The 23,557-nt window shown below is 41.1% G+C and overlaps 1 protein-coding gene across 2 annotated transcripts in view; it reads right to left on the bottom strand.

The window, feature by feature from the left end:
• Nucleotides 1-14,669: 14,669 nt before the first annotated feature.
• Nucleotides 14,670-23,557, bottom strand: part of CAVIN2 (caveolae associated protein 2) — a 32,032-nt gene continuing 23,144 nt past the window's right edge. Inside the window, exon 2 of one of the 2 annotated variants that reach the window (XM_055398099.2) lies at nucleotides 14,670-17,152. In XM_055398099.2, coding sequence (XP_055254074.2) covers nucleotides 16,358-17,152 — 795 coding nt within the window. In that variant the 3' untranslated portion in view covers nucleotides 14,670-16,357. The remainder of the gene's footprint in view (nucleotides 17,153-23,557) is intronic. The other variant, XM_088828704.1, reaches the window with a different exon arrangement.

The following is a 23,557-nucleotide window of genomic DNA, read 5'->3' as shown; positions in this document are numbered from 1 at the left end:
GGGGAAATGCTTTCAGTTTTTCACCATTGAGGATAATGTTTGCTGTGGGTTTGTCATATATAGCTTTTATTATGTTGAATAATGTTCCTTCTATTCCTGCCTTCTGTTCCTTAAGGTGTAGGACTCCCTGAGAAGCAGGTACAGGACAGAGTCTCTGCTTCTCTGAGTCTGTATGGGATTTCCTCGTAGCCTCTTGGTTGCAGTTTTCTCCCTGGCAGTTGCCTCATACAACCTTGCGGCTTATCTTAAATTGCTGCTACATTTTCATGTCCCACTAGTTAACCGGTAGAGATGTGTGATTTTAGGACATCTCTTTGCAGTAGAGACAAGAAATAGAGACGCCGGCCCCGGCGGCGCAGACGCGAGAGACGCCAGCCCTGGCGCAACCGACCACACACAGAGGCACGGCCGAGAGGAGCTACCTCATGCCTGAGGCCAGGGCCAGCGGCCGAGAGGAGCTACCCCACGTCCAACAGGCGGTGGCTGCACGGGCACAGGAGGGCCGAGAGGAGCTACTCCACCTTAAAGGTCAGGAGGGGCGGCCTTGAGGAGATACCCCTCGTCCAAGGTAAGGTACAGCGGCTGCACTTTGCTGGAGCGGCTGTGAATAGATTTTCCACGACCAAGGTAAGAGAAACCCAAATAAGACAGTAGGTATTGCGAGGGGGCATCAGAGGGCAGACACACTGAAATCATAATCACAGGAAACTAGTTGATCTGATCACATGGACCACAGCCAAATGTGGTCCACTGGAGAAGAGAATGGCAAACCACTTCAGTATACTTGCCTTGAGAACCCCATGAACAGTATCAAAGGGAAAAAATGATAGGATACTAAATGAGAAATTCCCCAGGTCGGTAGGTGCCCAGTATGCTACTGGTGATCAGTGGAGAAGTAACTCTAGAAGGAATAAAGGGATGGAGCAAAAGCAAAACCAATACCCACTTGTGAATGTGACCGATGATAGAAGCAAGGTCCGGTGCTGTAAAGAGCAATACTGCATAGGAACCTGGAATGTTAGGTCCATGAATCAAGGCAAATTTGAAGTGGTCAAACAGGAGATGGCAAGAGTGAACATAGACATTCTAGGAATCAGTGAATTAAAATGGACTGGAATGGGTGAATTTAACTCAGATGACGATTATATCTACTACTGTGGGCAGGAATCCCTTAGAAAAAATGGAGTAGCCATCATGGTCAACAAAAGAGTCCGAAATGCAGTACTTGGATGCAACCTTAAAAATGACAGAATGATTTCTGTTCGTTTCCAAGGCAAACCATTCAATATTACAGTAATCCAGGCCTATGCCCCAACCAGTAACGCTGAAGAAGCTGAAGTTGAACGGTTCTATGAAGACCTACAAGACCTTTTAGAACTAACACCCAAAAAAGATGTCCTTTTCATTATAGGGGACTGGAATGCAAAAGTAGGATGTCAAGAAACACCTGGAGTAACAGGCAAATTTGGCCTTGGAGCACGGAATGAAGCAGGGCAAAGGCTAATAGAGTTTTGTCAAGAGAATGCACTGGTCATAGCAAACACCCTCTTCCAACAACACAAGAGAAGACTCTACACATGGACATCACCAGATGGTCAACACCGAAATCAGATTGATTATGTTCTTTGCAGCCAAAGATGGAGAAGCTGTATACAGTTAGCAAAAACAAGACCAGGAGCTGACTGTGGCTCAGATCATGAACTCCTTATTGCCAAATTCAGACTTAAATTGAAGAAAGTAGGGAAAACCACTAGACCATTCAGATGTGACCTAAATCAAATCCCTTATGATTATACAGTGGAAGTGAGGAATGGATTTAAGGGACTAGATCTGATAGATAGAGTGCCTGATGAACTCTGGACGGAGGTTCATGACATTGTAAAGGAGACAGGGACCAAGACCATCCCCATGGAAAAGAAATGCAAAAAAGCAAAATGGCTGTCTGAGGAGGCCTTACAAATAGCTGTGAAAAGAAGAGAAGCAAAAAGCAAAGGAGAAAAGGAAAGATATAAGCATCTGAATGCAGAGTTCCAAAGAATAGCAAGGAGAGATAAGAAAGCCTTCCTCAGTGATCAGTGCAAAGAAATAGAGGAAAACAACAGAATAGGAAAAACAAGAGATCTCTTCAAGAAAATTCCAAGGGAACATTTCGTGCAAAGATGGGCTCGATAAAGGACAGAAATGGTATGGACCTAACAGAAGCAGAAGATATTAAGAAGAGGTGGCAAGAATACACAGAAGAACTGTACAAAAAAGATCTTCACGACCAAGATAGTCACGATAATGTGATCACTGACCTAGAGCCAGACATCTTAGAATGTGAAGTCAAATGGGCCTTAGAAAGCATCACGACGAACAAAGCTAGTGGAGGTGATGGAATTCCAATTGAGCTATTTCAAATCCTGAAAGATGATGCTGTGAAAGTGCTGCACTCAATATGCCAGCAAATTTGGAAAACTCAGCAGTGGCCACAGGACTGGAAAAGGTCAGTCTTCATTCCAATCCCAAAGAAAGGGAATGCCAAAGAATGCTCAAACTACCGCACAATTGCACTCATCTCATATGCTAGTAAAGTCATGCTCAAAATTCTCCAAGCCAGGCTTCAGCAATATGTGAACCGTGAACTCCCAGATGTTCAAGCAGGTTTTAGAAAAGGCAGAGGCACCAGAGATCAAATTGCCAACATGCTCTGGATCATGGAGAAAGCAAGAGAGTTCCAGAAGAGCATCTGATTCTGCTTCATTGACTATGCCAAATCCTTTGACTGTGTGGATCACAATAAACTGTGGAACATTCTGAAAGAGAAAGGAATCCCAGACCACCTGACCTGCCTCTTGAGAAACCTGTATGCAGGTCAGGAAGCAGCAGTTAGAACTGTACATGGGACAACCAACTGGTTCCAAATAGGAAAAGGAGTGCGTCAAGGTTGTTTATTGTCACCTTGCTTATTTAAGTTATATGCAGAGTACATCATGAGGAATGCTGGGCTGGAAGAAGCACAAGCTGGAATCAAGATTGCCGGGAGAAATATCAATAACCTCAGATATGCAGATGACACTACCCTTATGGCAGAAAGTGAAGAGGAACTCAAAAGCCTCTTGATGAAAGTGAAAGAGGAGAGTGAAAAGGTTGGCTTGAAGCTCAACATTCAGAAAACAAAGATCATGGCATCTGGTCCCATCACTTCATGGGAAATAGATGGAAAAACAGTGGAAACAGTGTCAGACTTTATTTTTTTGGGCTGCAAAATCACTGCGGATGCTGACTGCAGCCATGAAATTAAAAGACGCTTACTCCTTGGAAGGAAAGTTATGACCAAGCTAGATAGTATATTAAGAAGCAGAGACATTACTTTGCCAACAAATGTCCGTCTAGTCCAGGCTATGGTTTTTCCCGTGGTCATGTATGGATGTGAGAGTTGGACTGTGAAGAAAGCTGATCGCGGAAGAATTGATGCTTTTGAACTGTGGTGCTGGAGAAGACTCTTGAGAGTCCCTTGTACCGCAAGGAGATCCAACCAGTCCATTCTAAGGGAGATCGATCCTGGGTGTTCATTGGAAGGACTGATGCTGAAGCTGAAACTGCAATACTTTGGCCACCTCATGCGACGAGCTGACTCACTGGAAAAGACTCTGATGCTGGGAAAGGTTGGGGGCGGGAGAAGAAGGGGATGACCGAGAATGAGATGGCTGGATGGCATCACCGACTCTGTGGATGTGAGTTTGAGTGAGCTCCGGGAGTTGGAGATGGACAGGGAGGCCTGGCGTGCTTTGATTCATGGGGTCACGGAGAGTTGGACACGACTGAGCGACTGAACTGAACTGAACTGAAGAGCAAATCACACATTCTTCAAAATTAGCATGAGTTCTTAGGCATTCACGTTAGCTTTAATGGCCCATCTCTACTTTCGAGCAGTGGACCAAGCTCTGAAGAGGAACTTTCGACTCATGGATGCCTCACTCAGGGAAAACACTGATGGAAGTTGGGGCCATTAATATTGCTTACTGTGTTTTCATTTAAATTGATGAAAGCAGAACAACTTGTCACTTCCGTGTAAAAAAAATTGAATATATGAGTTTTGTGGAAGCTTTAAGATTTTTGAGTTATGTCCAGTAATGCAAATCTATTTTTTAATGTCTAGTCCCCATTTAAAGAACAGTGAAAGATAGTGGATGTTTCTTTGTCTTTTTGTACTTAGGAGAAACAGATATGAAAAACTGGTGTTCTGAAGCCATAGATCAAACATTGTAGTTTAAGAACTTTAGAATGACAGTAATTAGAAAGACGAGTTGACTCACTGGAAAAGACTGATGCTGGGAGGGATTGGGGGTGGGAGGAGACAGGAACGACAGAGAATGAGATGGCTGGATGGCATCACTGACTCGATGGACATGAGTTTGAGTGAACTCCGGGAGTTGGTGATGGACAGGGAGGCCTGGCGTGCTGTAATTCATGGGGTCACAAAGAGTCTGACACGACTGAGTGACTGAACTGAACTGAACAGAACTGAATTAGAAAGAAATTCATGTTTTTTTTGGAAAAAAGGAATAAAGTGCTTTTTAGTTTTTTGGTGTTGCTATGGAGAAAGGATGTGGCAGTGGTCAGAAGGTGGAAGTTTATTGTTTTTCTAAAACATAGAAAAAATCCTGACTTTAATTTTAACTGATTTATTCTGCTTTTCTATTTTCTTCCTTCTCTTTCCCTCCTGCCCCCTTCCTCTATTCCTCCTTCCTCCTTCTTACCTTTTTCTTTTTTGGTATCCTTCCTTCACGTGTGAGGACATTCCATCAAGATCCTTTTGTATCCAAACAGATCACTTCATCTAGAAGTTATTATTTAAATTTACCTTGGAGAAAAATTACTTGATTCTCTTCCAAAATAGGGATACCTGGGGAGCCCATCTGCTCTATGAGAAGTAGGTATTTCAGGTAGAACAATGGGTCTGATCCAGATTCTGCACACAGTTTAAAAATCCTTGAGATAATAAATAATCTGTCTTGGTTTTAAGGATGATTCATTCTTGATCACTTTGTTTATTCTTAACTATTAAAGAAATAAAACGCTACTCCTGCATAGCTGTGAGAAAGACTAAGCTAGATCCATATTTGTAACTAAGGAAAGCATGCCCAGAAAGATTAAATGAGAAAAATGGGGTGCCATCAGATCCTGGTTATTTAAATATAAAGAGAAAATAATATATCTTCTATATTTTTCCTAGAAGAATATATAAGAAAGTTTTGACTATGGTTATCACTACAGTATAGTGTTTGGGAGGTAGGAAAAGGCTAACTTCTTTAATTTCCATTCAGAACATTTTTGCATCATTTGAATTCCCTCACTATTTATATGGTAGGTAAAATTCTAAGACAGACCCAAGATTTATTACCTCCCTGGAGGACACACCCTGAATAATTCCCAGATCTGTGAATATGATAGATTTTACTCTTGTGATTTTATTGTTACGTGGTGTAATCTGCTTTAAGAGAGATTATCTCAGTGGTCCTGACCTAATCACAGGAGGACCTTTAAAGCCTGAGAGTTTTCTTTTGCTGCTTGAAGAAAAGGCAGTCAGAGATTCAAAGCACAAGAAAGATTGTGCCATTGCTGGATTAATGATGGAAGGGACTACCTGGTAAGGAATGGGAGCTGCTACTAACAGCTGAGAGCAGGGCAAGGATGATAGCAAGGAAGTGGGGACTTCCATGCTACAGCTGAATGCAGGGACCCGAACTCACCTAACAAGAATGAGCTTGGAAGCAGATTTTCCTCAGAGCCTCCAGATGAGACACTATGATTTTAGTCTTGTAATCCATGAACAGAGAACCCACCATGTACAGCAGGGATTATCTGGGCATTAGGATTATGGTCCACTTCCCCCTACTTAATAACTCATTAAGTAGTTTAATTAAGTCAAGGATCTTAGGAAGTGTTATTTAAAAAGTCCACCTCTATTGTAAAGAGAATATATACTCTTTCAAAATGGGATGTAAAGTTACTTTACCTAAAGTAAGTCAGATTTCCTCATTGGTTTCTATTGTATATTTTTGTTTATTCATTCCCTCATCATAGCAAAGCTATTATATAACATAAATTAGCAATGTGTTTCCATGAGAGAAAATTCCCTAAAATTCAACAAACAAAACAAAGCCCCCAAATAGAACCAATTTGATAACTTTTGGAAGAGAGTGACTAAAAAAGTAGTTTATTCCAGGGCATATTGGGATTGTAGGAGGGAAGGGTATATCTTTTGGTTTGCAGTGAACCAGTGAACTCGGCACCTCCACAAGTCTTGGTATGTGGTATGTGCTCCATGCTCACTTGTGAATTATTAATAAAATGAATGTGCTTGCTGTCATTGTTGAGTTTCAAAGACTATAGGTTTTCTTCCATTCAGAGCCTCCCTTCCACCATTTTGTTTCATACTTCAGAGCAGAGAAGTCTCTAGTCTTGTGTACTCAGTCACTTACCTGTACTTTCCACTGTTTAGAGTCCTTTCATCTTCCTTCTGGAAATTCTAGCCGAGCTACAGGATCTCCATTAACAGTCATCTCGAGTGACTGTTTCTCAAATAACAATTTCCTTAAGGCTGAAAATGTATTATTCTTGCATATTATTTGTTCCCTCTTGCTTTGCTTCTGTAAATTCTAATTCTTTGTGTAGGGGGCTCCCAACACTTCCCCTTGCTCAGGAGATAGAAAGTTCCTAGATGGTAAAGACTCTTATCAGTCTTATCCTCAGACCCAGCACATACAGATGCCCAATAAATGTTAATAAAATGGGTAGTTTTATTGGGAAAATGTTTCTTGTGGATAAAAACTCCCTGTGGTTATTGGATAATTCAGCCCCAACTGCTTTTATTTAATAGCTGAGAATTCTAGCTTACAAGGTAGTTGGAAAAGATCTTTCAATCTCTGACAATAAAAAGAGTGATACTAGAAAGAAAAAAAAAGAACTAAAGAGACAATGGAATTACATCCAATTTCTCTGGTTAATTTTGGGGGCAATCCCATAAAACTAAGAGTGAAAGTGAAATTGAAGTCGCTCAGTTGTTTCTAACTCTTTGCGACCTCATGGACTGTAGCCTACTAGGCTCCTCCATCTGTGGGATTCTCCAGGCAAGAATGCTGTAGTGGGTTGCCATTTATACTGCTTTTCTTCATTCATTCTGAGAAGGGAGTGGCCAGGGGACTTCCTTTTATTATGAAATAATTTAAAATTATTGATGTAAAGTCCCTAGGAAATTTGATTTTTCAAATAAGGGCACATAATACACTGCCTTTCTCTGCATGTTGGGGTTCTGGATCTGGTTAACCCCCACTGGACCTTAGAGAACACAGATAATCCATGTGCATCCATAGAGCTTCAGGTGGTTGCAAGCATAAAGTTTCTCCTTAACAAAGGACGTCTTGCCCCTTGTGCTAAATGGGTATCAGTTTTTTTTTTTCACCCCTCAACTCTGAGCTCTGAAGTTTCAATTTAGCATCCAGAAAATTGAGCTGTTTTCTTTTCCTTTAGTACCTCATTACTAACAATAAAGAATTGAAGAATTGGCATATTGGCTGGCCATTTGGCTATGATGTATGGCAGAACAGAGTGCAGACTTGCTTTTTGTCATCTGTAGGACCTCCAGGTTATTGATAGAAGGAGGCATTTTTCTACTGGAACATAAAAATGGGATAGTCACAGTATATGCTCAGTTTACCCCAAATACCTATCCTTTTGATTAGCCAGGGGCTCTGCAGGTAACCCACAAGTAAGTAGTGATGCTAATAACAGGAAGTGGTGCTTTCCCTTGAGAGAACATATACCCACCTTTCATTGTGATTGGTGACTGTCTCCTCAGGGCATTGATTATGCAGCATTAACAGCAGTCTTTTCACAGATGCAGTTAGTGGCAAGAGAAATTTTCTTACAAGTTCTGGCAAGGGTATTTTTGCATTTTTTATTTCCCTAAGAAAAATTTTGTATTTTCTCTCAAGGCAAATCCAATCCTGTCAGTAGCTCTCTATTCCCGTATATGTGCCTCAGGGAGTGGAAGGAGAACCCAGGCGTTCTCACTTATAGATCCGGAGTCAGAAACTGGTGGTCTTGCCAAGGCTACATGCAGACAGCAGACAGAGTTCCAATCGGCTCAAACAGTGTTTAAGATGATTCGAACTAGTTGCCAGAAATTAAAAAAGCCAGGTTTTCATGTAAAAAAGAAATCTGAGTTTTGGCTCTTCTAAAAAGAAGTGGAAGCTTTGGCAGTACTGGGCCTGACTTCCCAAATGGAGTTGGGTGGTGGATGCCAGTTTACCACAAATCCAGGGTGGCTCTTGTTCCATCGCTTTCTGGGAATTAGCAAATGCTCTGCCTCCAGGCAAATGAATGATGAGGGTGTCCATAACAGAGGTCAGAGCCCACTTGTAACTGCTTTGACACCCCCTCAAACCATGTTACTCCTGTGTGAGCCATTCAGGCATCTGAGTCTGTGACCATTGGCCAAAGCCCTGAGAAGATGCCACTGCCTGCAGCATACATCTGAAGAATGAGGGCTGGCCTGGAGGGTTTTCTTTGACTGCTTGCCCACAGAAGTGGAGGCACCAGCATCTGCTTGACGTAGCTCCCATTTTCCCTGAGAAGACAGCTGGATGATTTTGCAGGAATCATCTTCGGAAGCTTGGTCTCTGTATCATCAGGGTTCATCCTATTCCCAAACCTCCACACCGCCCCCCACCCCATGCTGATTTGCCATTTGCCCATAATTTCAGCCTGACTTCACTTTCACTTTTCACTTTCACACATTGGAGAAGGAAATGGTAACCCACTCCAGTGTTCTTGCCTGGAGAATCCCAGGGACGGGGGAGCCTGGTGGACTTCTGTCTATGGGGTCACACAGAGTCGGACACGACTGAAGTGACTTAGCAGCAGCAGCAGCATAATTTCAGCCTATGAGAGGATGTGTCCAGGCAGGATAAAGTGACACGGGAATCTGACTCCTTTAACTTGAAGAGTTTAAAGCAGACATCTTGTCCCATCTTTGAGTTAGCCAATTCCAGTATCTATCTCTGTTGACAGCTTGCGCTTATTAAACTGTGCCCCACAGTGAACCCTGCAGCCACTGACAATGGACAATGCCAAGGAGCTTAGGAGCCCCTCTGTGGCCTCAGCATACCTGAATATCAGTCTCTGTGGCTTTCTGAGAATCATGAGTGGCTTTTTCTTACCATTAGTATGACAATCATTAAAATCATTTATGAAGTGCAGCTGTATGTGATGCTGTATAAGGGGTGATAAAATGAAGTTAATACCATACCATCAGAGAGCTTATAAAGTGATGCAAAATTAAGCACAGTTGGGTAAGTGATATGCTTAGTCTGTTTTGGTAGTTTAGCATGGATTTCAGACTGGGGTTGAGTACAGACTATCACACCCAATAGTTACATAAACTTGGATAAGTCTTTGAACTCTGTGACCTTCAAAAGGAAAAATGGTTAAATTGTAATATGATGAAAGAGAACTTCAAGTAGTTAAGAAAGCTGGCGTTCTCTCACTCTCCCCACTAGTTTGAGTAGCAGATTAAAAGTCTCAAGTGTAAAAACAATACCTTTTTAATAGGATTCATTTAATTAAATGAGACAGTGCTTGTGTCTAGCATGTGGTAGGTACTCAGTACACTTGACCATTGGCTAGCCCAGCCTGGTGTAAAGTAAGCTGTCAGAAAGGTTGTTCCCTCTCCCCTATGCTTGTGTCTTCATGTTTTGGGCACTGTGAATTTTACCAAGTAGGAAAAACAAATGGCTATATTGCTCAATAAATACTGAATTGATTTTACAGTGGAAAGTCTTTAAGCATTATGAATATCAAGCTGTTTTGCTAAAGGTATAGCTTCTTAATTGGGGTAGTTTGTGTGCAGAGTTAAAGATAACTTGAGAGTTTCAAATACTACAGGATAAGGCAATAGTTAAGACAAAAATAAGAAGAATGTATCTCTAATAATGTGACTTATTGCCTGTTCCCTTTAGAAATGAGGTCCTCACTGCAGAAGTCTCTATCTCGATACCCAGATCAAGCAGTATACAAAGGTCCAACGCCAATTTCATCTAAAACTTGTTTTGCAGTGTCAGAGTCTTGGTTTTTAGGAAAAGACTTGTGGTTGCTATGGATCTGTTAATAATGATTGTTGCCTGTACCTCAATTCCTCATACTCCCAATCTCCAACATAAAATCACTTAGACTTGGGCTGCGGGGCAGTAAACAACCTTTTGAGCAAAAATTAACTGGGCTTGGGCATTAGTGTCCTAATGTACCAAATGACATTTGTTATAACCTTTACTCACACTAGCAGCTCGGCTATGTGAAAGGAACTGTTAGTTTCCTGATAGTAAACTGAAATATAGGAGGGTCAAACCTTGTTCTGCATGAACATAGCTCAAAGCAGAAACATTTTGAACTTTCATCTTACAATAAACATAAAAAAATCTTTATTTTGCAAAGAACTGACCTTAGTGCCAGTCTTTTATTTTTTTTAGAAAAAGAAATGCAACCCTATACTAGATTCAAAATTGGAAAGGGAGAGAAGAAAATAAATATTCCTGTTGAAATATATGTCTATATATTTAAAAAATAAGATCTCATAGAAAAATGACATGTTTGCTGTATTTCTGTGAGATGTGATCCATGTAATCAGGATCAGTATCAGTTCAGTTGCTCAGTCATGTCTGACTCTTTGCGACCCCATGGACTGCAGCACATCAGGCTTCCCTGTCCATCACCAACTCCCTGAGCTTGCTCAAGCTCATGTCCATCGAGTTGGTGATGCCATCCAACCATCTCATCCTCTGTTGTCCCCTTCTCCTCCTGCCTTCAGTGTTTTCCAGCATCAGGATCTTTTCCAAGAGTCAGTTCGTCAAATCAGGTAGCCAAAGTATTGGAGTTTCAGCTTCAGCATCAGTCCTTCCAATGAATATTCAGGACTGATTTCCTTTAGGATGGACAGGTTGGATTTCCTTGCAGTCCAAGGGACTCTCAAGAGTCTTCTCCAACACCACAGTTTAAAAGCATCAATTCTTCAGCCCTCAGCTTTCTTTATAGTCCAACTCTCACATCCATACAAGACTACAAGACTATTGGAAAAACCATAGCCTTGACTAGATGGACCTTTTTTGGCAAAGTAATGTCTCTGCTTTTTAATATGCTGTCATAATAAATGACCATATGTCATTTGATCATAGCTTTTCTTCTAAGCAGTAAGTGTCTTTTAATTTCATGGTTGCAGTCACCACCTGCAGTGATTCTGGAGCCCAAGAAAATAAAGCCTCTCACTGTTTCCATCATTTCCCCATCTATTTGCCAGGAAGTGATGTGACTGGATGCCATTATCTTCATTTTTTGAAAGCTGAGTTTTAAGCCAGCTTCTTCATTCTGCTCTTTCACTTTCATCAAGAGGCTCTTCAGTTTCTCTTCACTTTCTGCCATAAGGGTGGTGTCATCTGCATATCTGAGGTTATTGATATTTCTCCCGGCAATCTTGATTCCAGCTTGTGCTTCATCCAGCCTGGCATTTCGCATGATGTACTCTGCATATAAGTTAAAGAAGCAGGGTGGCAATATGCAGCCTTGACATACTCTTTTCCCAGTTTGGAACCAATCTCTTGTTCCATGTCCAGTTCTAACTGTTGCTTCCTGATCTGCATACAGATTTCTCAGGAGGTAGGTAAGGTGATCTGTTATTTCCATCTTGTAAAGAATTTTCCACAGTTTATTGTGATCTACATAGTCAAAGGCTTTGATATAGTCAATAAAGCAGAGGTAGATGTTTTTTTGGAACTCTCGCTTTTTATATGATCCAATAGATGTTGGCAATTTGATCTCTGGTTCCTCTGCCTTTTCTAAATCTGGCTTGAACATGTGGACGTTCTTAGTTCACATACTGTTGAAGCCTGGCTTGGAGAATTTTGAGCACTACTTTGCTAGTGTGTGAGATGAGTGCAATTGTGTGGTAGTTTGAGCATTCTTTGGCATTTCCTTTCTTTGGAAGTGGAATGAAAACTGACCTTTTCTAGTCCTGTGGCCACTGCTGAGTTTTCCAAGTTTGCTGGCATATTGAGTGAAGCACTTCGACAGCATCATCTTTTAGGATTTGAAATAGCTCAACTGGAATTCTATCACCTCCACTAGCTTTGTTTGTAGTGATGCTTCCTGCAGACCACTTGACTTTGCATTCCAGGATGTCCGGCTCTAGGTGAGTGATCACACAATCGTGGTTATCTAGGTAATGAAGATCTATTTTGTATAGTTTTTCAGTGTATTCTTGCCACCCCTTCTTAATATCTTCTGCTTCTGTTAGTTCCATACCATTTCTGTGCTTTATTGTGCACATCTTTGCATGAAATTTTCCTTTGGTATCTCTAATTTTCTTGAGGAGATCTCTAGTCTTTTCCATTCTATTGTTTTCCTCTATTTCTTTGCATTGATCACTGAGGAAGGCTTTCTTATCTCTCCTTGCTATTCTTTGGAACTCTGCATTCAAATGGGTATATCTTTCCTTTTCTCCTTTGCCTTTAGCTTCTCTTCTTTTCTCAGCTATTTGTAAGGCTTCCTCAGACAATCATTTTGCCTTCTTGCATTTCTTTTTCTCTTAGATCTGATAGACAGAGTGCCTGGATCCATGTAATAGACACTTCTTATTCTTGAATTATATTTCTAAAATATGGATCTCGGTGCTTATTAACATAATAACCAATCCTTGGGGCAAAACCAATCCAGTTCTTGAGCTCCGGGCATAATGTTCAGTTTAGTTCAGTTCAGTCGCTCAGTCGTGTCCGACTCTTTGCGACCCCATGAATCACAGCATGCCAGGCCTCCCTGTCCATCACCAACTCCCGGAGTTCACTCAAACTCAACAGAGTCGGTGATGCCATCCAGCCATCTCATTCTCGGTCGTCCCCTTCTCCTCCCGCCCCCAACCTTTCCCAGCATCAGAGTCTTTTCCAGTGAGTCAACTTGTTGCATGAGGTGGCCAAAGTATTGCAGTTTCAGCTTTAGCATCAGTCCTTCCAATGAACACCCAGGATCGACCTCCCTTAGAATGGACTGGTTGGATCTCCTTGCGGTACAAGGGACTCTCAAGAGTCTTCTCCAGCACCACAGTTCAAAAGCATCAATTCTTTGGTGATCAGCTTTCTTCACAGTCCAACTCTCACATCCATACATGACCACTGGAAAAACCATAGCCTTGACTAGACGGACCTACTTTGTTGGCAAAGTAATGTCTCTGCTTTTTAATATATTATCAAGGTTGGTCATAACTTTCCTTCCAAGGAGTAAGCGTCTTTTAATTTCATGGCTGCAATCAGCATCTGCAGTGATTTTGGAGCCCCCAAAAATAAAGTCTGACACTGTTTCCACTGTTTTTCCATCTATTTCCCATGAAGTGATGGGACCAGATGCCATGATCTTTGTTTTCTGAATGTTGAGCTTCAAGCCAACCTTTTCACTCTCCTCTTTCACTTTCATCAACAGGCTTTTGAATTCCTCTTCACTTTCTGCCTTATTGCATGGGTGTGAAGAAGAGATGTGGAGAAGGAAATGGCAACCCACTCCAGTGTTCTGGCCTTGAGAATCCCAGGGATGGGGGAGCCTGGTGGGCTGCCATCTATGGGGTCGCACAGAGTCGGACATGACTGAAGTGACTTAGCAGCAGAAGAAGAGATAACTAATTTGGGGATTTCGAAGCCCCACCAGTATGCAAATAATTCAAGAATAATATAGAGTAATTTTCATTTCCACAACTGGTACTCTCTCTAATCACTACAGTATGTATTTTCCAACATTCATCTCTCCTGATTCTGTTTTATTGATCAGGATTTTAATGTGTCAAATGAGGAATAGAGAATAAATGTCTGTCAGTCAAATCCAAAAAGATACCTGAGTGCAGTTTTTCACTGACAAGCAGATAGTTTCTAGGAACAAGTGACATAAGCGTTTTTGAAAAGGAAATGTAAATATTGCATTAGCTCTGGATTTCCCAGCTCCTCAGCTGCGAGAAGTAACAGCAACTTATAAAGGTTAAACAGGCATGTTTAGGACCCTGAGTGAAATTAAGTCTTCAACCAACTGGATGGCATTGCAGAAAGCAAAGGTGTATCTCTGTGAATAAGCTGAGTGTATAGTTCAATACATACAGTTCAACACATTCATGTTTGCAGTATTACTGAGGTATTATAAAGCCTGAAACTCCAATACTTTGGCCACCTCATGCAACGAGTTGACTCACTGGAAAAGACTCTGATGCTAGGAGGGCTTGGGGGCGGGAGGAGAAGGGGACGACAGAGAATGAGATGGCTGGATGGCATCACCGACTCGATGGACATGAGTTTGAGTGAACTCCGGGAGTTGATGATGGACAGGGAGGCCTGGCGTGCTGTGATTCATGGGGTCGCAAAGAGTCGGACACGACTGAGCGACTGAACTGAACTGAACTGAACTGTAGGCCTGGTACAAAATAATAAAAATGCAGATAGAACTATCAAATTCATCAGCTGCTACAATAAATTCAGATGCTCTCCAGAGCTGGCAAGGTGATGTCAAGAAAGTTAAACTTGAAGAATGAGTCTTGGATTTCTAAATGAGATCAGGGGAAAAGAAAGCAGAGTTAATAGATGAAATCAAGACTGAAACAGCAAACATTATGGCCTACATTTTGAAGAGAGGTTAATAATCAGTTCTTTCTGCTTGTTTTAAAATTGTTCCACCGAGAAACTGGCATTGTTGTATGCTTTTTATTTTTTGGTTTATTTAGCCTTCTTCAACAGTCATTGTTAGTGCAACAATATAACATATGGGGTACATTATTGCAAAATAAGGACATAGCTGCATCAGTTATGCCATCAGTACATTTGTTAATACTCTTCCTTTTAAAAGGCAAAGCATAGTTTGTTAACACTGTTTCAGATTATCTATATTTTTAAGATTACTTATAGTGAGTGGTATATACTAAAGGTAGGAAATCTGCTCTCTGATATAACTGTCTTTATAATAGTCTTCTCAAAACATTACCATTCTGTAATTAAAAATAAAGCAATATTTTAGTATAATGCTAGGCAATAGTATTAACTACCCTGTATGAGTAAATGTGCACATACACATAAACACTAGCATACTTTAAGAAGTTAAGAAGCATATTAATATTCTGTGAAAATATATAAGTAAAATATGACCTGGTATGAAATTACTGTTATGTACAAAAAAAGGAAAACTAGAATCTTTCCCTTCCCAGCCTGTTGATTCTAACAGCTTATAAACCTGTACTACATCATTTGGAGTGCAAGGATTATTTCAAATTTGGAAAACAATAAGGAATAGTATGATTCAACTTCCTAAGAAAAGCAGTATGTATTAAGTTTGAAGATTAATGTTCATTCCAATGTTAAAGAGACATTCTTTTGAATTTCCTTAGAGAGGTACTTGTAATGTCTTTTATTAAGGAAAAATGCAGCTTTAACATAGTAAAATGTTTTTTTACATCATTTGAAAATATTAGAAAATAAAAATATTGTGAAGATATAACATACTATATTCCAATATATTTGAGTTTCTTTAGTATTGTTATATAAGGAGTGAAATACTTGAACTAGTATCGTAAATATTTTACTTTTGAGCACATGCTTTTTTCTCTCTGTCTTCAATCTCTTTGGCATTCTTTGTTTCCTGTTTCCCTATTTTCCAACTTCTCTTTAGTTTTTTCTAATAATCCTGACTTTTCTACATATCTTACTTCATTAGCTGAATGTCTTTCAATTCCATTTCACCCTCATTTTCACTGAACAGTGGTTTCTACTATGTTAATATCCAACTGAACCTAGAAAACTTTTTTCTTTTAAGAAAAGCATTTTCTTCTTGAAATATAGTTATCTCTTTAGCTTAAATACATATGTATATTATATAATCACACACTTGAAGAATATAGATTCACAGAGTTCTATGGAAATTCAATATATTATTGATGCACTGTTCAGCAAGCTCATGGAATGACAAAAAAAGAATCATATTTCATCATTAGTATCTTACGTAGCCTCTGGTGATTCTGACTTAGCTGCATTGATCAGTGTTTTATGACTGCTCCATTTCTTCTTCTGGGCAGTCTGGAGGAACTACAAAAATGGAAGTTAAGGGTGCATTAGAAGCATAGACCCTGACAGGCGCCTTCACGGTAAATCTTGGCCATGGTGTGTGTGCCTATTGTGGAGCAAGTGATGACTGCCTAGACAATAACATGGTGTGAGTGGGGAGTGCTGGGGATGTGCAGGAGTTTGCTTCTAGGCTCTGGTCACCCACCTAACTGAAAGCACAAGCTGGTTCACAGAGGGCTGTGCATTTAAGCAGTCTGGTCCACCTGGAGCACAGCTGGCTGCACTGGCTCCTCCCCTGACCGCTCTGCCTCATGGGAGGCTAGCACATAGTCTCCCGCATAGTGCACCTGCTGGGCCTGTTCCAGGACCACTGACTCCTCTTCTTCATCTTCCACAATAGTCAAGTCGACGTTGCTGTCCATGGCTGAGTCACTCCCTCTCGAGGCCGCCGTCCCAGCATCCCCCTCTGTGCTCTTCCCTTCCACCAGGGCACCGGTGAGGGATGCTTCGGAAAGACCCTCTGCAAACGAGCTCTCCTCGTAGTCATTGGCCATCTCACTGCTGGGCATGTCTTCTGATTTGGTCTCATTCTCTGCTGGGCTTTCTCCCTCTCGGACTTTCTTTCGTCCAAAAGTGAGAGGAGAGACCTTGAAGGGGGAGCTTTTCCCTGAGGATATTTTCTGGTGATTGGAAGTGAGAGATTTCTTAATCTTCTCTCTCCTTTCTACAGATACGATCTTTGTCCCCAGCTTGTTCATCTTCTTCTCAATGTTCTGGCGAGAAAATGCCTTTTTGAGGCTATCCACTTTCCGGAGACTGGATCTTTTTATTCTCTCTGCCCTGCTCTCTTCCATCTTTTCTTCTGCGCTGTCTTCCAGGGCCTCCTCATCATGGGGCAATTCATCATCGGACGAGAGGTCCACTGTGTGCAGAGTTTCCTCCAGGGACTTGTTTTCATCAGCGTGCTCCCCCTCCTTCCCTTCCCCTGGGCTGGAAACTGGCTCTTTCGCAAACACGCTGGCAGGGATCTCATTTTCTTCCTGAAAAGATGGGCAGTGTAGATTTCATGTTAATAACACATGTCACAAATAGTCCTGAACTGCTGTAATTTCTGTGTTATGTGTTTCTGGCATGACACTGGGTTTCAGTGTCTGCGGCTTTAGCTTTCTAGAATATGAAGGGTTCATTCTAAACTGATCAAGTCATTCTGCCTCAGGCTGGGTAAGGCCAAGGGTTGCCTGTTGGGAATATTATGAGGGCATCTGGCAGGGGCTCTATCAGTGACAGGCAGGGAGGGAAGTGGGCTGTGGTGCAGATAGACCAGGAAGCTGCCTAGATAAAGGAGCTAAAGTAAGTTACTGTGAACTCAGAAGGGCCTCTCTCTCCTACCCTCAGGCTCTATTCCTGCCAAAACCCACTGCAAAAGAGCCTGGAGGTCAAATTGGAAAAAAAGTGAGGACTTCCCAGTTCTTGCTCCTGCCCTCATCTTTTCCTCAAATGTTAGACACCAACATTTGTTAGACACCAGGTTTCCTCCCCAAGTAGAAGTTAAAAGAAAAGGTATAGTCAACCTTCATATCTGTTTAAAAATGCACACTAATTTTTCTAATGTGGCTTCCCAGGTGGCACTAGAGGTAAAGAATCAACTTGCCGATGCAGGAGACATAAGAGATGTGGTTTTGATCCCTGGGTTGGGAAGATCCCCTGGAGGAGGGCAAGGCAACCCACTCCAGTATTCTTGCCTGGAGAATCCCAAGGACAGAGGAGCCTGGCGGGCTACAGTCCATAGGGTTGCAAGGTCAACTGAAGCGATTAAGCATCCATAATTTTTCTAATGACATAAATTTGGAGTCAAGGAAGGAAGGTCCGGCCTTACTGGGGACCCAACTCATGAAGCCCTGTGCTTTAGAACATCCTTTGTGAGCATTATAAAGAGAGGTGCTATATTATGGCCATTTCTGGAGTCATCGGGGGGACACATGCTGCCAGGTATAACTTATCAAGCCTATCTGTTAAGTATGACTTCCTTGGGCAAGAATACTTCAGCCCCACCTAGAGTGAACAGAGAAACTCAGGAATCTGTCCCCCTCCCCTTATTCCCAGCACACCTCTTTTTCCAGCTTCTAGGTGTACAAGGATCTGCCTCTTGCTAGGCTGCAGGGAGCAGAGCCTGAAAACTTGCCTCCAGAGTGCAAGGGAGATGGTTTTCCAGCATTGCAAAGCAAAGAAATTTGAATTCAGACAGCCTTGAGTCACATAGCAGAGTAATCCCATTGATTTTTATAGTTTTCTTTAAAAATAGGACAAGGAGAGCCAGCCAGCAAGGTGCCTTCACATTTTCACTGGGAGAAATGCCACTGTGGGCAGAACTTGTGGCACGAGGCCTGGGTCTCAATCCTTGCTGTACTGCACAGTGGCTGGGAGGCCTTCAGCAAATAACTTAATCTCCTTGGGTCTCAGTTTCTTCCAAATGTGAGCAAGAGGATTTGACCTAGATTAGCAGCTTTCAGACTGCATTCCCAAGTGTGTGAGGGGTTCTGCAAGAATGCTGAGATGGGCCAGGCTCCAGCGCCCACTGCCAGCTGGGTTTGCAAGCTGAGTCTCAGTGTTACCTGATTATATTGTGGATTATCCAGTATACTTTCAGTTTGAAAAATAACTGGTTTAGTGAATTTATAAATCCCTGTGGGAGCTAAACTTCATGCAAAGTTTATGTTAATGGTAAGAACTTTCCTTTCCATTTGGCAATTTTGATTGACTGAAAAGTCAATAAAACTGGGGTTATGATCACATATATGTTCTACAGGTGTATACCTTTAACTTCTCCCTACAAAGACTACGTGAACTATGTTTTAATCTAGAGAAAATTAAAAATCCCTCTCCTTATTAATTACCAAGTAGTATAATTTCATTACTCTCTGAAAAGATACAGTTCCATGTCTCCCCCTTACACACACATACTCATAACAGAGTCCTTTCCATGCATTGGTTAGAAACAAAGTTTTGGGTAGAGCAGAAAACGAGGCATCTGGTTGAAGAGACTCCTTGGTAGAATGAAGAAATCACAAACTCTTTTCTCCAGAGCTTTCTCCACATTCTCCCAGTTAGAGTATCACAGAATGTGTCAGAAACACAGTATAATAAAGTAAAAAACTGAAAGGTGCTCAGGATTCCCATGAGTCATTTGTAACATGGACCTTTACAGAGAGCAACTCTGCCATGTTACAAGTCTCGATGTGTCTCTTTCTCGTTGATGTATATTCCCTGAGAGGGTGGGAACTTTTTGTCTCTTGTTCACTGTTAATGCCTCAGTGTCTAGAATAGTGCCTGATAGCTAGCAAGCTGTCTGTTGAATGAGTGTGTGTTGGGTGAGGAGGCTTCCTAAGAGAGCCGTGAGGATGGCTGGAGTGGAGCTTGCCCCTCTGTTGGACACTATGAAAGAATGGACTTAGCTCTGTGTCTGGAAGGACGTTTGCTGACTGCTGCTGCCACTGGGAAAGGAGAAGAATCAGGCCTATGGAGCTCGATGGTTTTCATTTTAAAGGAAGGATTTTATTCTCAGTGGATGAGTGGCAGACTGCAGAAACAGCTAGGACTCTGACACTTAGTCCAGAAGCAAAATTACTTCTCAGATTTGACAAGAGGGTTGGGAAGGTTTGACAGGAGTTACTTGCAGGAAAGGAAGAAACCAAGAGCTCAGTGAAATGTTATTAAAAGTCCTCAGTGAAGAAGGCAGAAAGTCAGGTGGAAAACTGTAAAAATAAGCCTTGATTACTAGATAAGAAGTACATTTTGTATAGTATAATCTCAGGATAATCAAAAGATTTCTCTGATAACTTCCCTTTCTTCAACCTCCATAAAAGATGGACAAGTTAATTGTACTTCTAAAAGACTTAAACTAATAATATTTCATTTTTAATACAGTATACATTTTATGGTCAAAAAAGCACAGTTAACTGTTGAGTCTTAGACTTTTGTCTCACTTATACACACAGTCCTTTGAGGACAGGTTTGGGAAAAGTCCATTATCAGGTGAATCAGAAGTCATCTGCTGGTATATCACACTGCATGCCTGAGGGCAGTTGAGGGAAGGTGGGAAACCCAATTGAATTCTTTCATACAATGCTGGGGAAATTTATACAAGAACTCTTTGATGCCAACTATGAAAGTAAACCTAGCAGATACAGACATAATCCAGAATGAGTTGGATGTGTCTATGCAACTGGAAACAAGTGAGATATGTCTTCTTGGCCAAATGCTGTGCTTCTGCTGTCATCTTAATTACTCAAGCGGTATTTTGTGTTATGTCTACTGGACAGTGTTTATTTTATGACTTCTTATAGTTCTGTTCTGAAGGTCAGTCCTTTCCTTTCACACAGGAATTTGTGAACATCTAAGTACATTAGGTCTTACACTTCCATAATATTTGTTTAGAAGCTGAAGAATGTTAACACACTTCAAAGTCTCTATTCTTTAATAAAATATATAGATGCATTTGATTATCAAGTAACTGTTCAGTTCAGTTCAGTCGCTCAGTCGTGTCCAACTCTCCGTGACCCCATGAATCACAGCACGCCAGGCCTCCCTGTCCATCACCAACTCCCGGAGTTCACTCAAACTCATGTCCACAGAGTCGGTGACGCCATCCAGCCATCTCATTCTCTGTCGTCCCCTTCTCCTCCCGCCCCCAACCTTTGCCAGCATCAGAGTCTTTTCCAGTGAGTCAACTCGTCGCATGAGGTGGCCAAAGTATTGCAGTTTCAACTTTAGCATCAGTCCTTCCAATGAACACCCAGGATTGATCTCCTTTAGAATGGACTGGTTGGATCTCCTTGCAGTACAAGGGACTCTCAAGAGTCTTCTCCAACACCACAGTTCAAAAGCATCAATTCTTCTGCGATCAGCTTTCTTCACAGTCCAACTCTCACATCCATACATGACCACGGGGAAAACCATAGCCTTGACTAGACGAAGTGGTGGAAATTCAACTTGAACTACAGAGAGTGGCTCCTCAGTAACTGCACTGTTCCCCAGATGTCCAGTCTTATCTGCTCACCTGTCCTTGTTTAGTCCCCAACATACATACCTCATGGAAACACTTGATATTTCACCTGCCTATGGGTGAGGTGATACTTCTGCCTTCAGCCTCCTGCTGTAATGTTTTTAATCTATTTTCTCTTATATATTCTAAGATTGATGGCTCTTTCAAGGGAGAGGATCAAATATCATCCTCAATTCTGTCACTGTTTAACTATGCTAGTTACCTATATATTCACTTCGGGTTTGTAACTTCTTAATATGGCATTAAGAATCCCTTATGGGTTGCCTGGATTCCTTGGGTAGTTCTTCCCAGTAGAGGCCCCCAGCAGCAGTTGGCTGTTTGCCCTGCAGATTTATTTGCAAAGAGGTATGTAGCCCCACTGATGCAGCTGCTCCTGGTTCTGACTTTTTACAGGATCCTTGCTAAAGTTAAAAGTATTAGTTGCTCAGTTGCGTTCGACTCTTTGTGACCCCATGGACTGTAGCCCACCAGGTTCCTCTGTTTATGGAATTCTCCAGACAGGCATGCTGGAGTGGGCCATCATTCAGCACACTTCTAACATATATGAACATTAATATTATTTGAATATGTTTTCATGCTTATATCGTGAAAGAGAAAAGGAATGAAAAGAATTCTTGAGAAGCGGTATTTTTCCTTACAGTTTCTCTTGTTTGCTGTTCATATTGATTCTTGTGGACTAATAGTCTCCATCTTGTATGTAGATATCAACACAGAGAAATTGGAAAATATGCTGGGCATTTCTTGGGTTGATGCTCATGGAAGCAAAGCCTCTTTGCACATAAAAAATAGATACATACAACGTTAAAGGAGAAGAAGATTCTATGACTAGCGTGAGAAAAGGAAGCCTACAGTAAGTCATTTAAAAGCTTGAATAGGCAGTTTGCTCTCCTGTCACTAACTTATCATTCTCATTGTTGGGAAACCATAACAAAGGTGATTACATTCCCACAGGGATGTGGTGGCATCCTGGAGGGATATGAGGACCATAAATTTGTGTCCATGGAATGTTTTATCCGATAATCTCTAAATACTAGTTACTAAAATGAAACTATGCCCACCTGACATTCTGATTTATAGGTCTCTTTTACACATTGATGGTTTTCTCCGATTTGTGTTTCTGGAGGTATAGATTGCCAAGTGGATAAAGCCATTGATTAGAACTGCACCCCTAAGGCAGCTGTCAGTGGAATCAGCAAGTCATAAGAATAAAATGCATTAGTTATAATCCCTGAGCAGTCTTTCACATTCTCGTGAATTTAAAAGTTTCATTATTTTTCAGTGTTATCAAGGGTTCAATTCTTTTTTAAGATCACACTGGTTAGGAGTTCTTTGTTGTACACAAAACCCCACAAAACAAAAACAAACCACACTGAATTATTTAAAAACTCTTGTAGAAAACCCAGTAAACATGAACTTTGCCATAGTGAAATTATAGTGTTTGTTTTCACTCATTTCATAATTCAACTGTAAATCATATTATTAATCAAATGAAACCTTGCTAGTCACTTTGTTTCTGTGGGCCTCTGCTCCTTCGATATAAAATGAGGTTAAACTAAATGATTATTGAAGTGGTGGTGGCTCAGATGGTAAACTGTCTGCTCCCAATGCGGGAGACCTGGGTTCAATCCCTGGGTCGGGAAAATCCCCTGGAGAAGGAAATGGCAACCCACTGCAGTACTCTTGCCTAGAAAATTCCATGGATGGAGGAGTCTGGTGGGATACAGTCCATAGGGTTGCGAAGAGTTGGACATGACTGAGCAACTTCACTTTCTAGCTCTAAAATACTTGATTCTGTGACATTAACTTAAATCTCACAAAAACTTGTTAACAGATTGCAAAAGTGATCTCACAGGTACAAATGCCAAACTTTTTTTTTTTTTTCATTCAAGAACCAAAACTGTAGGACCTGAGTTGCACTGGAGAACATTTATTATTTGTTCAAACAGATACAGATTACAACAGAGGGGGCAACATTTACTTGGAAGCCTTGCTTCTGAGAATCTAGACTTTTAATATATGAGAGAAGTAGTGATTTTTTTGAAGAAATACTGACAATAATCAGTTATTTGTTTAAAATGCCCAAGACAATGCTGACATTCAGTAAGTGTAAATTATAACATAAAAACTCATATTTTGTTTATCTCCTGAACTAAAGGTCACTGGATAATTAACATATCAAAACAAAAATCCCCTTATTGGAATATTAATCAATGTGATATAAACATTGTGAGTTGTCACATAAATGTGGCTTTGATTACCTATATGCCCATTTCTTCTAAGTCTGTACTAAATTAATGGTTTTCAGAACAGTGGCTTTGGATGAAGCATAGTCTATAAAAAAAATCAATTAAAATAATCTGAAGATGTTATACTTTTAGCACCT

This window comes from Moschus berezovskii, chromosome 2 (genome assembly GCF_049115385.1).
Source record: "Moschus berezovskii isolate FMDL1 chromosome 2, NW_MosBer_1.0, whole genome shotgun sequence".
NCBI lineage: Eukaryota > Metazoa > Chordata > Mammalia > Artiodactyla > Moschidae > Moschus > Moschus berezovskii.
The sequence above is the reverse complement of the archived record's forward strand: the minus strand, read 5'-3'. Positions and strand labels throughout refer to the sequence as shown.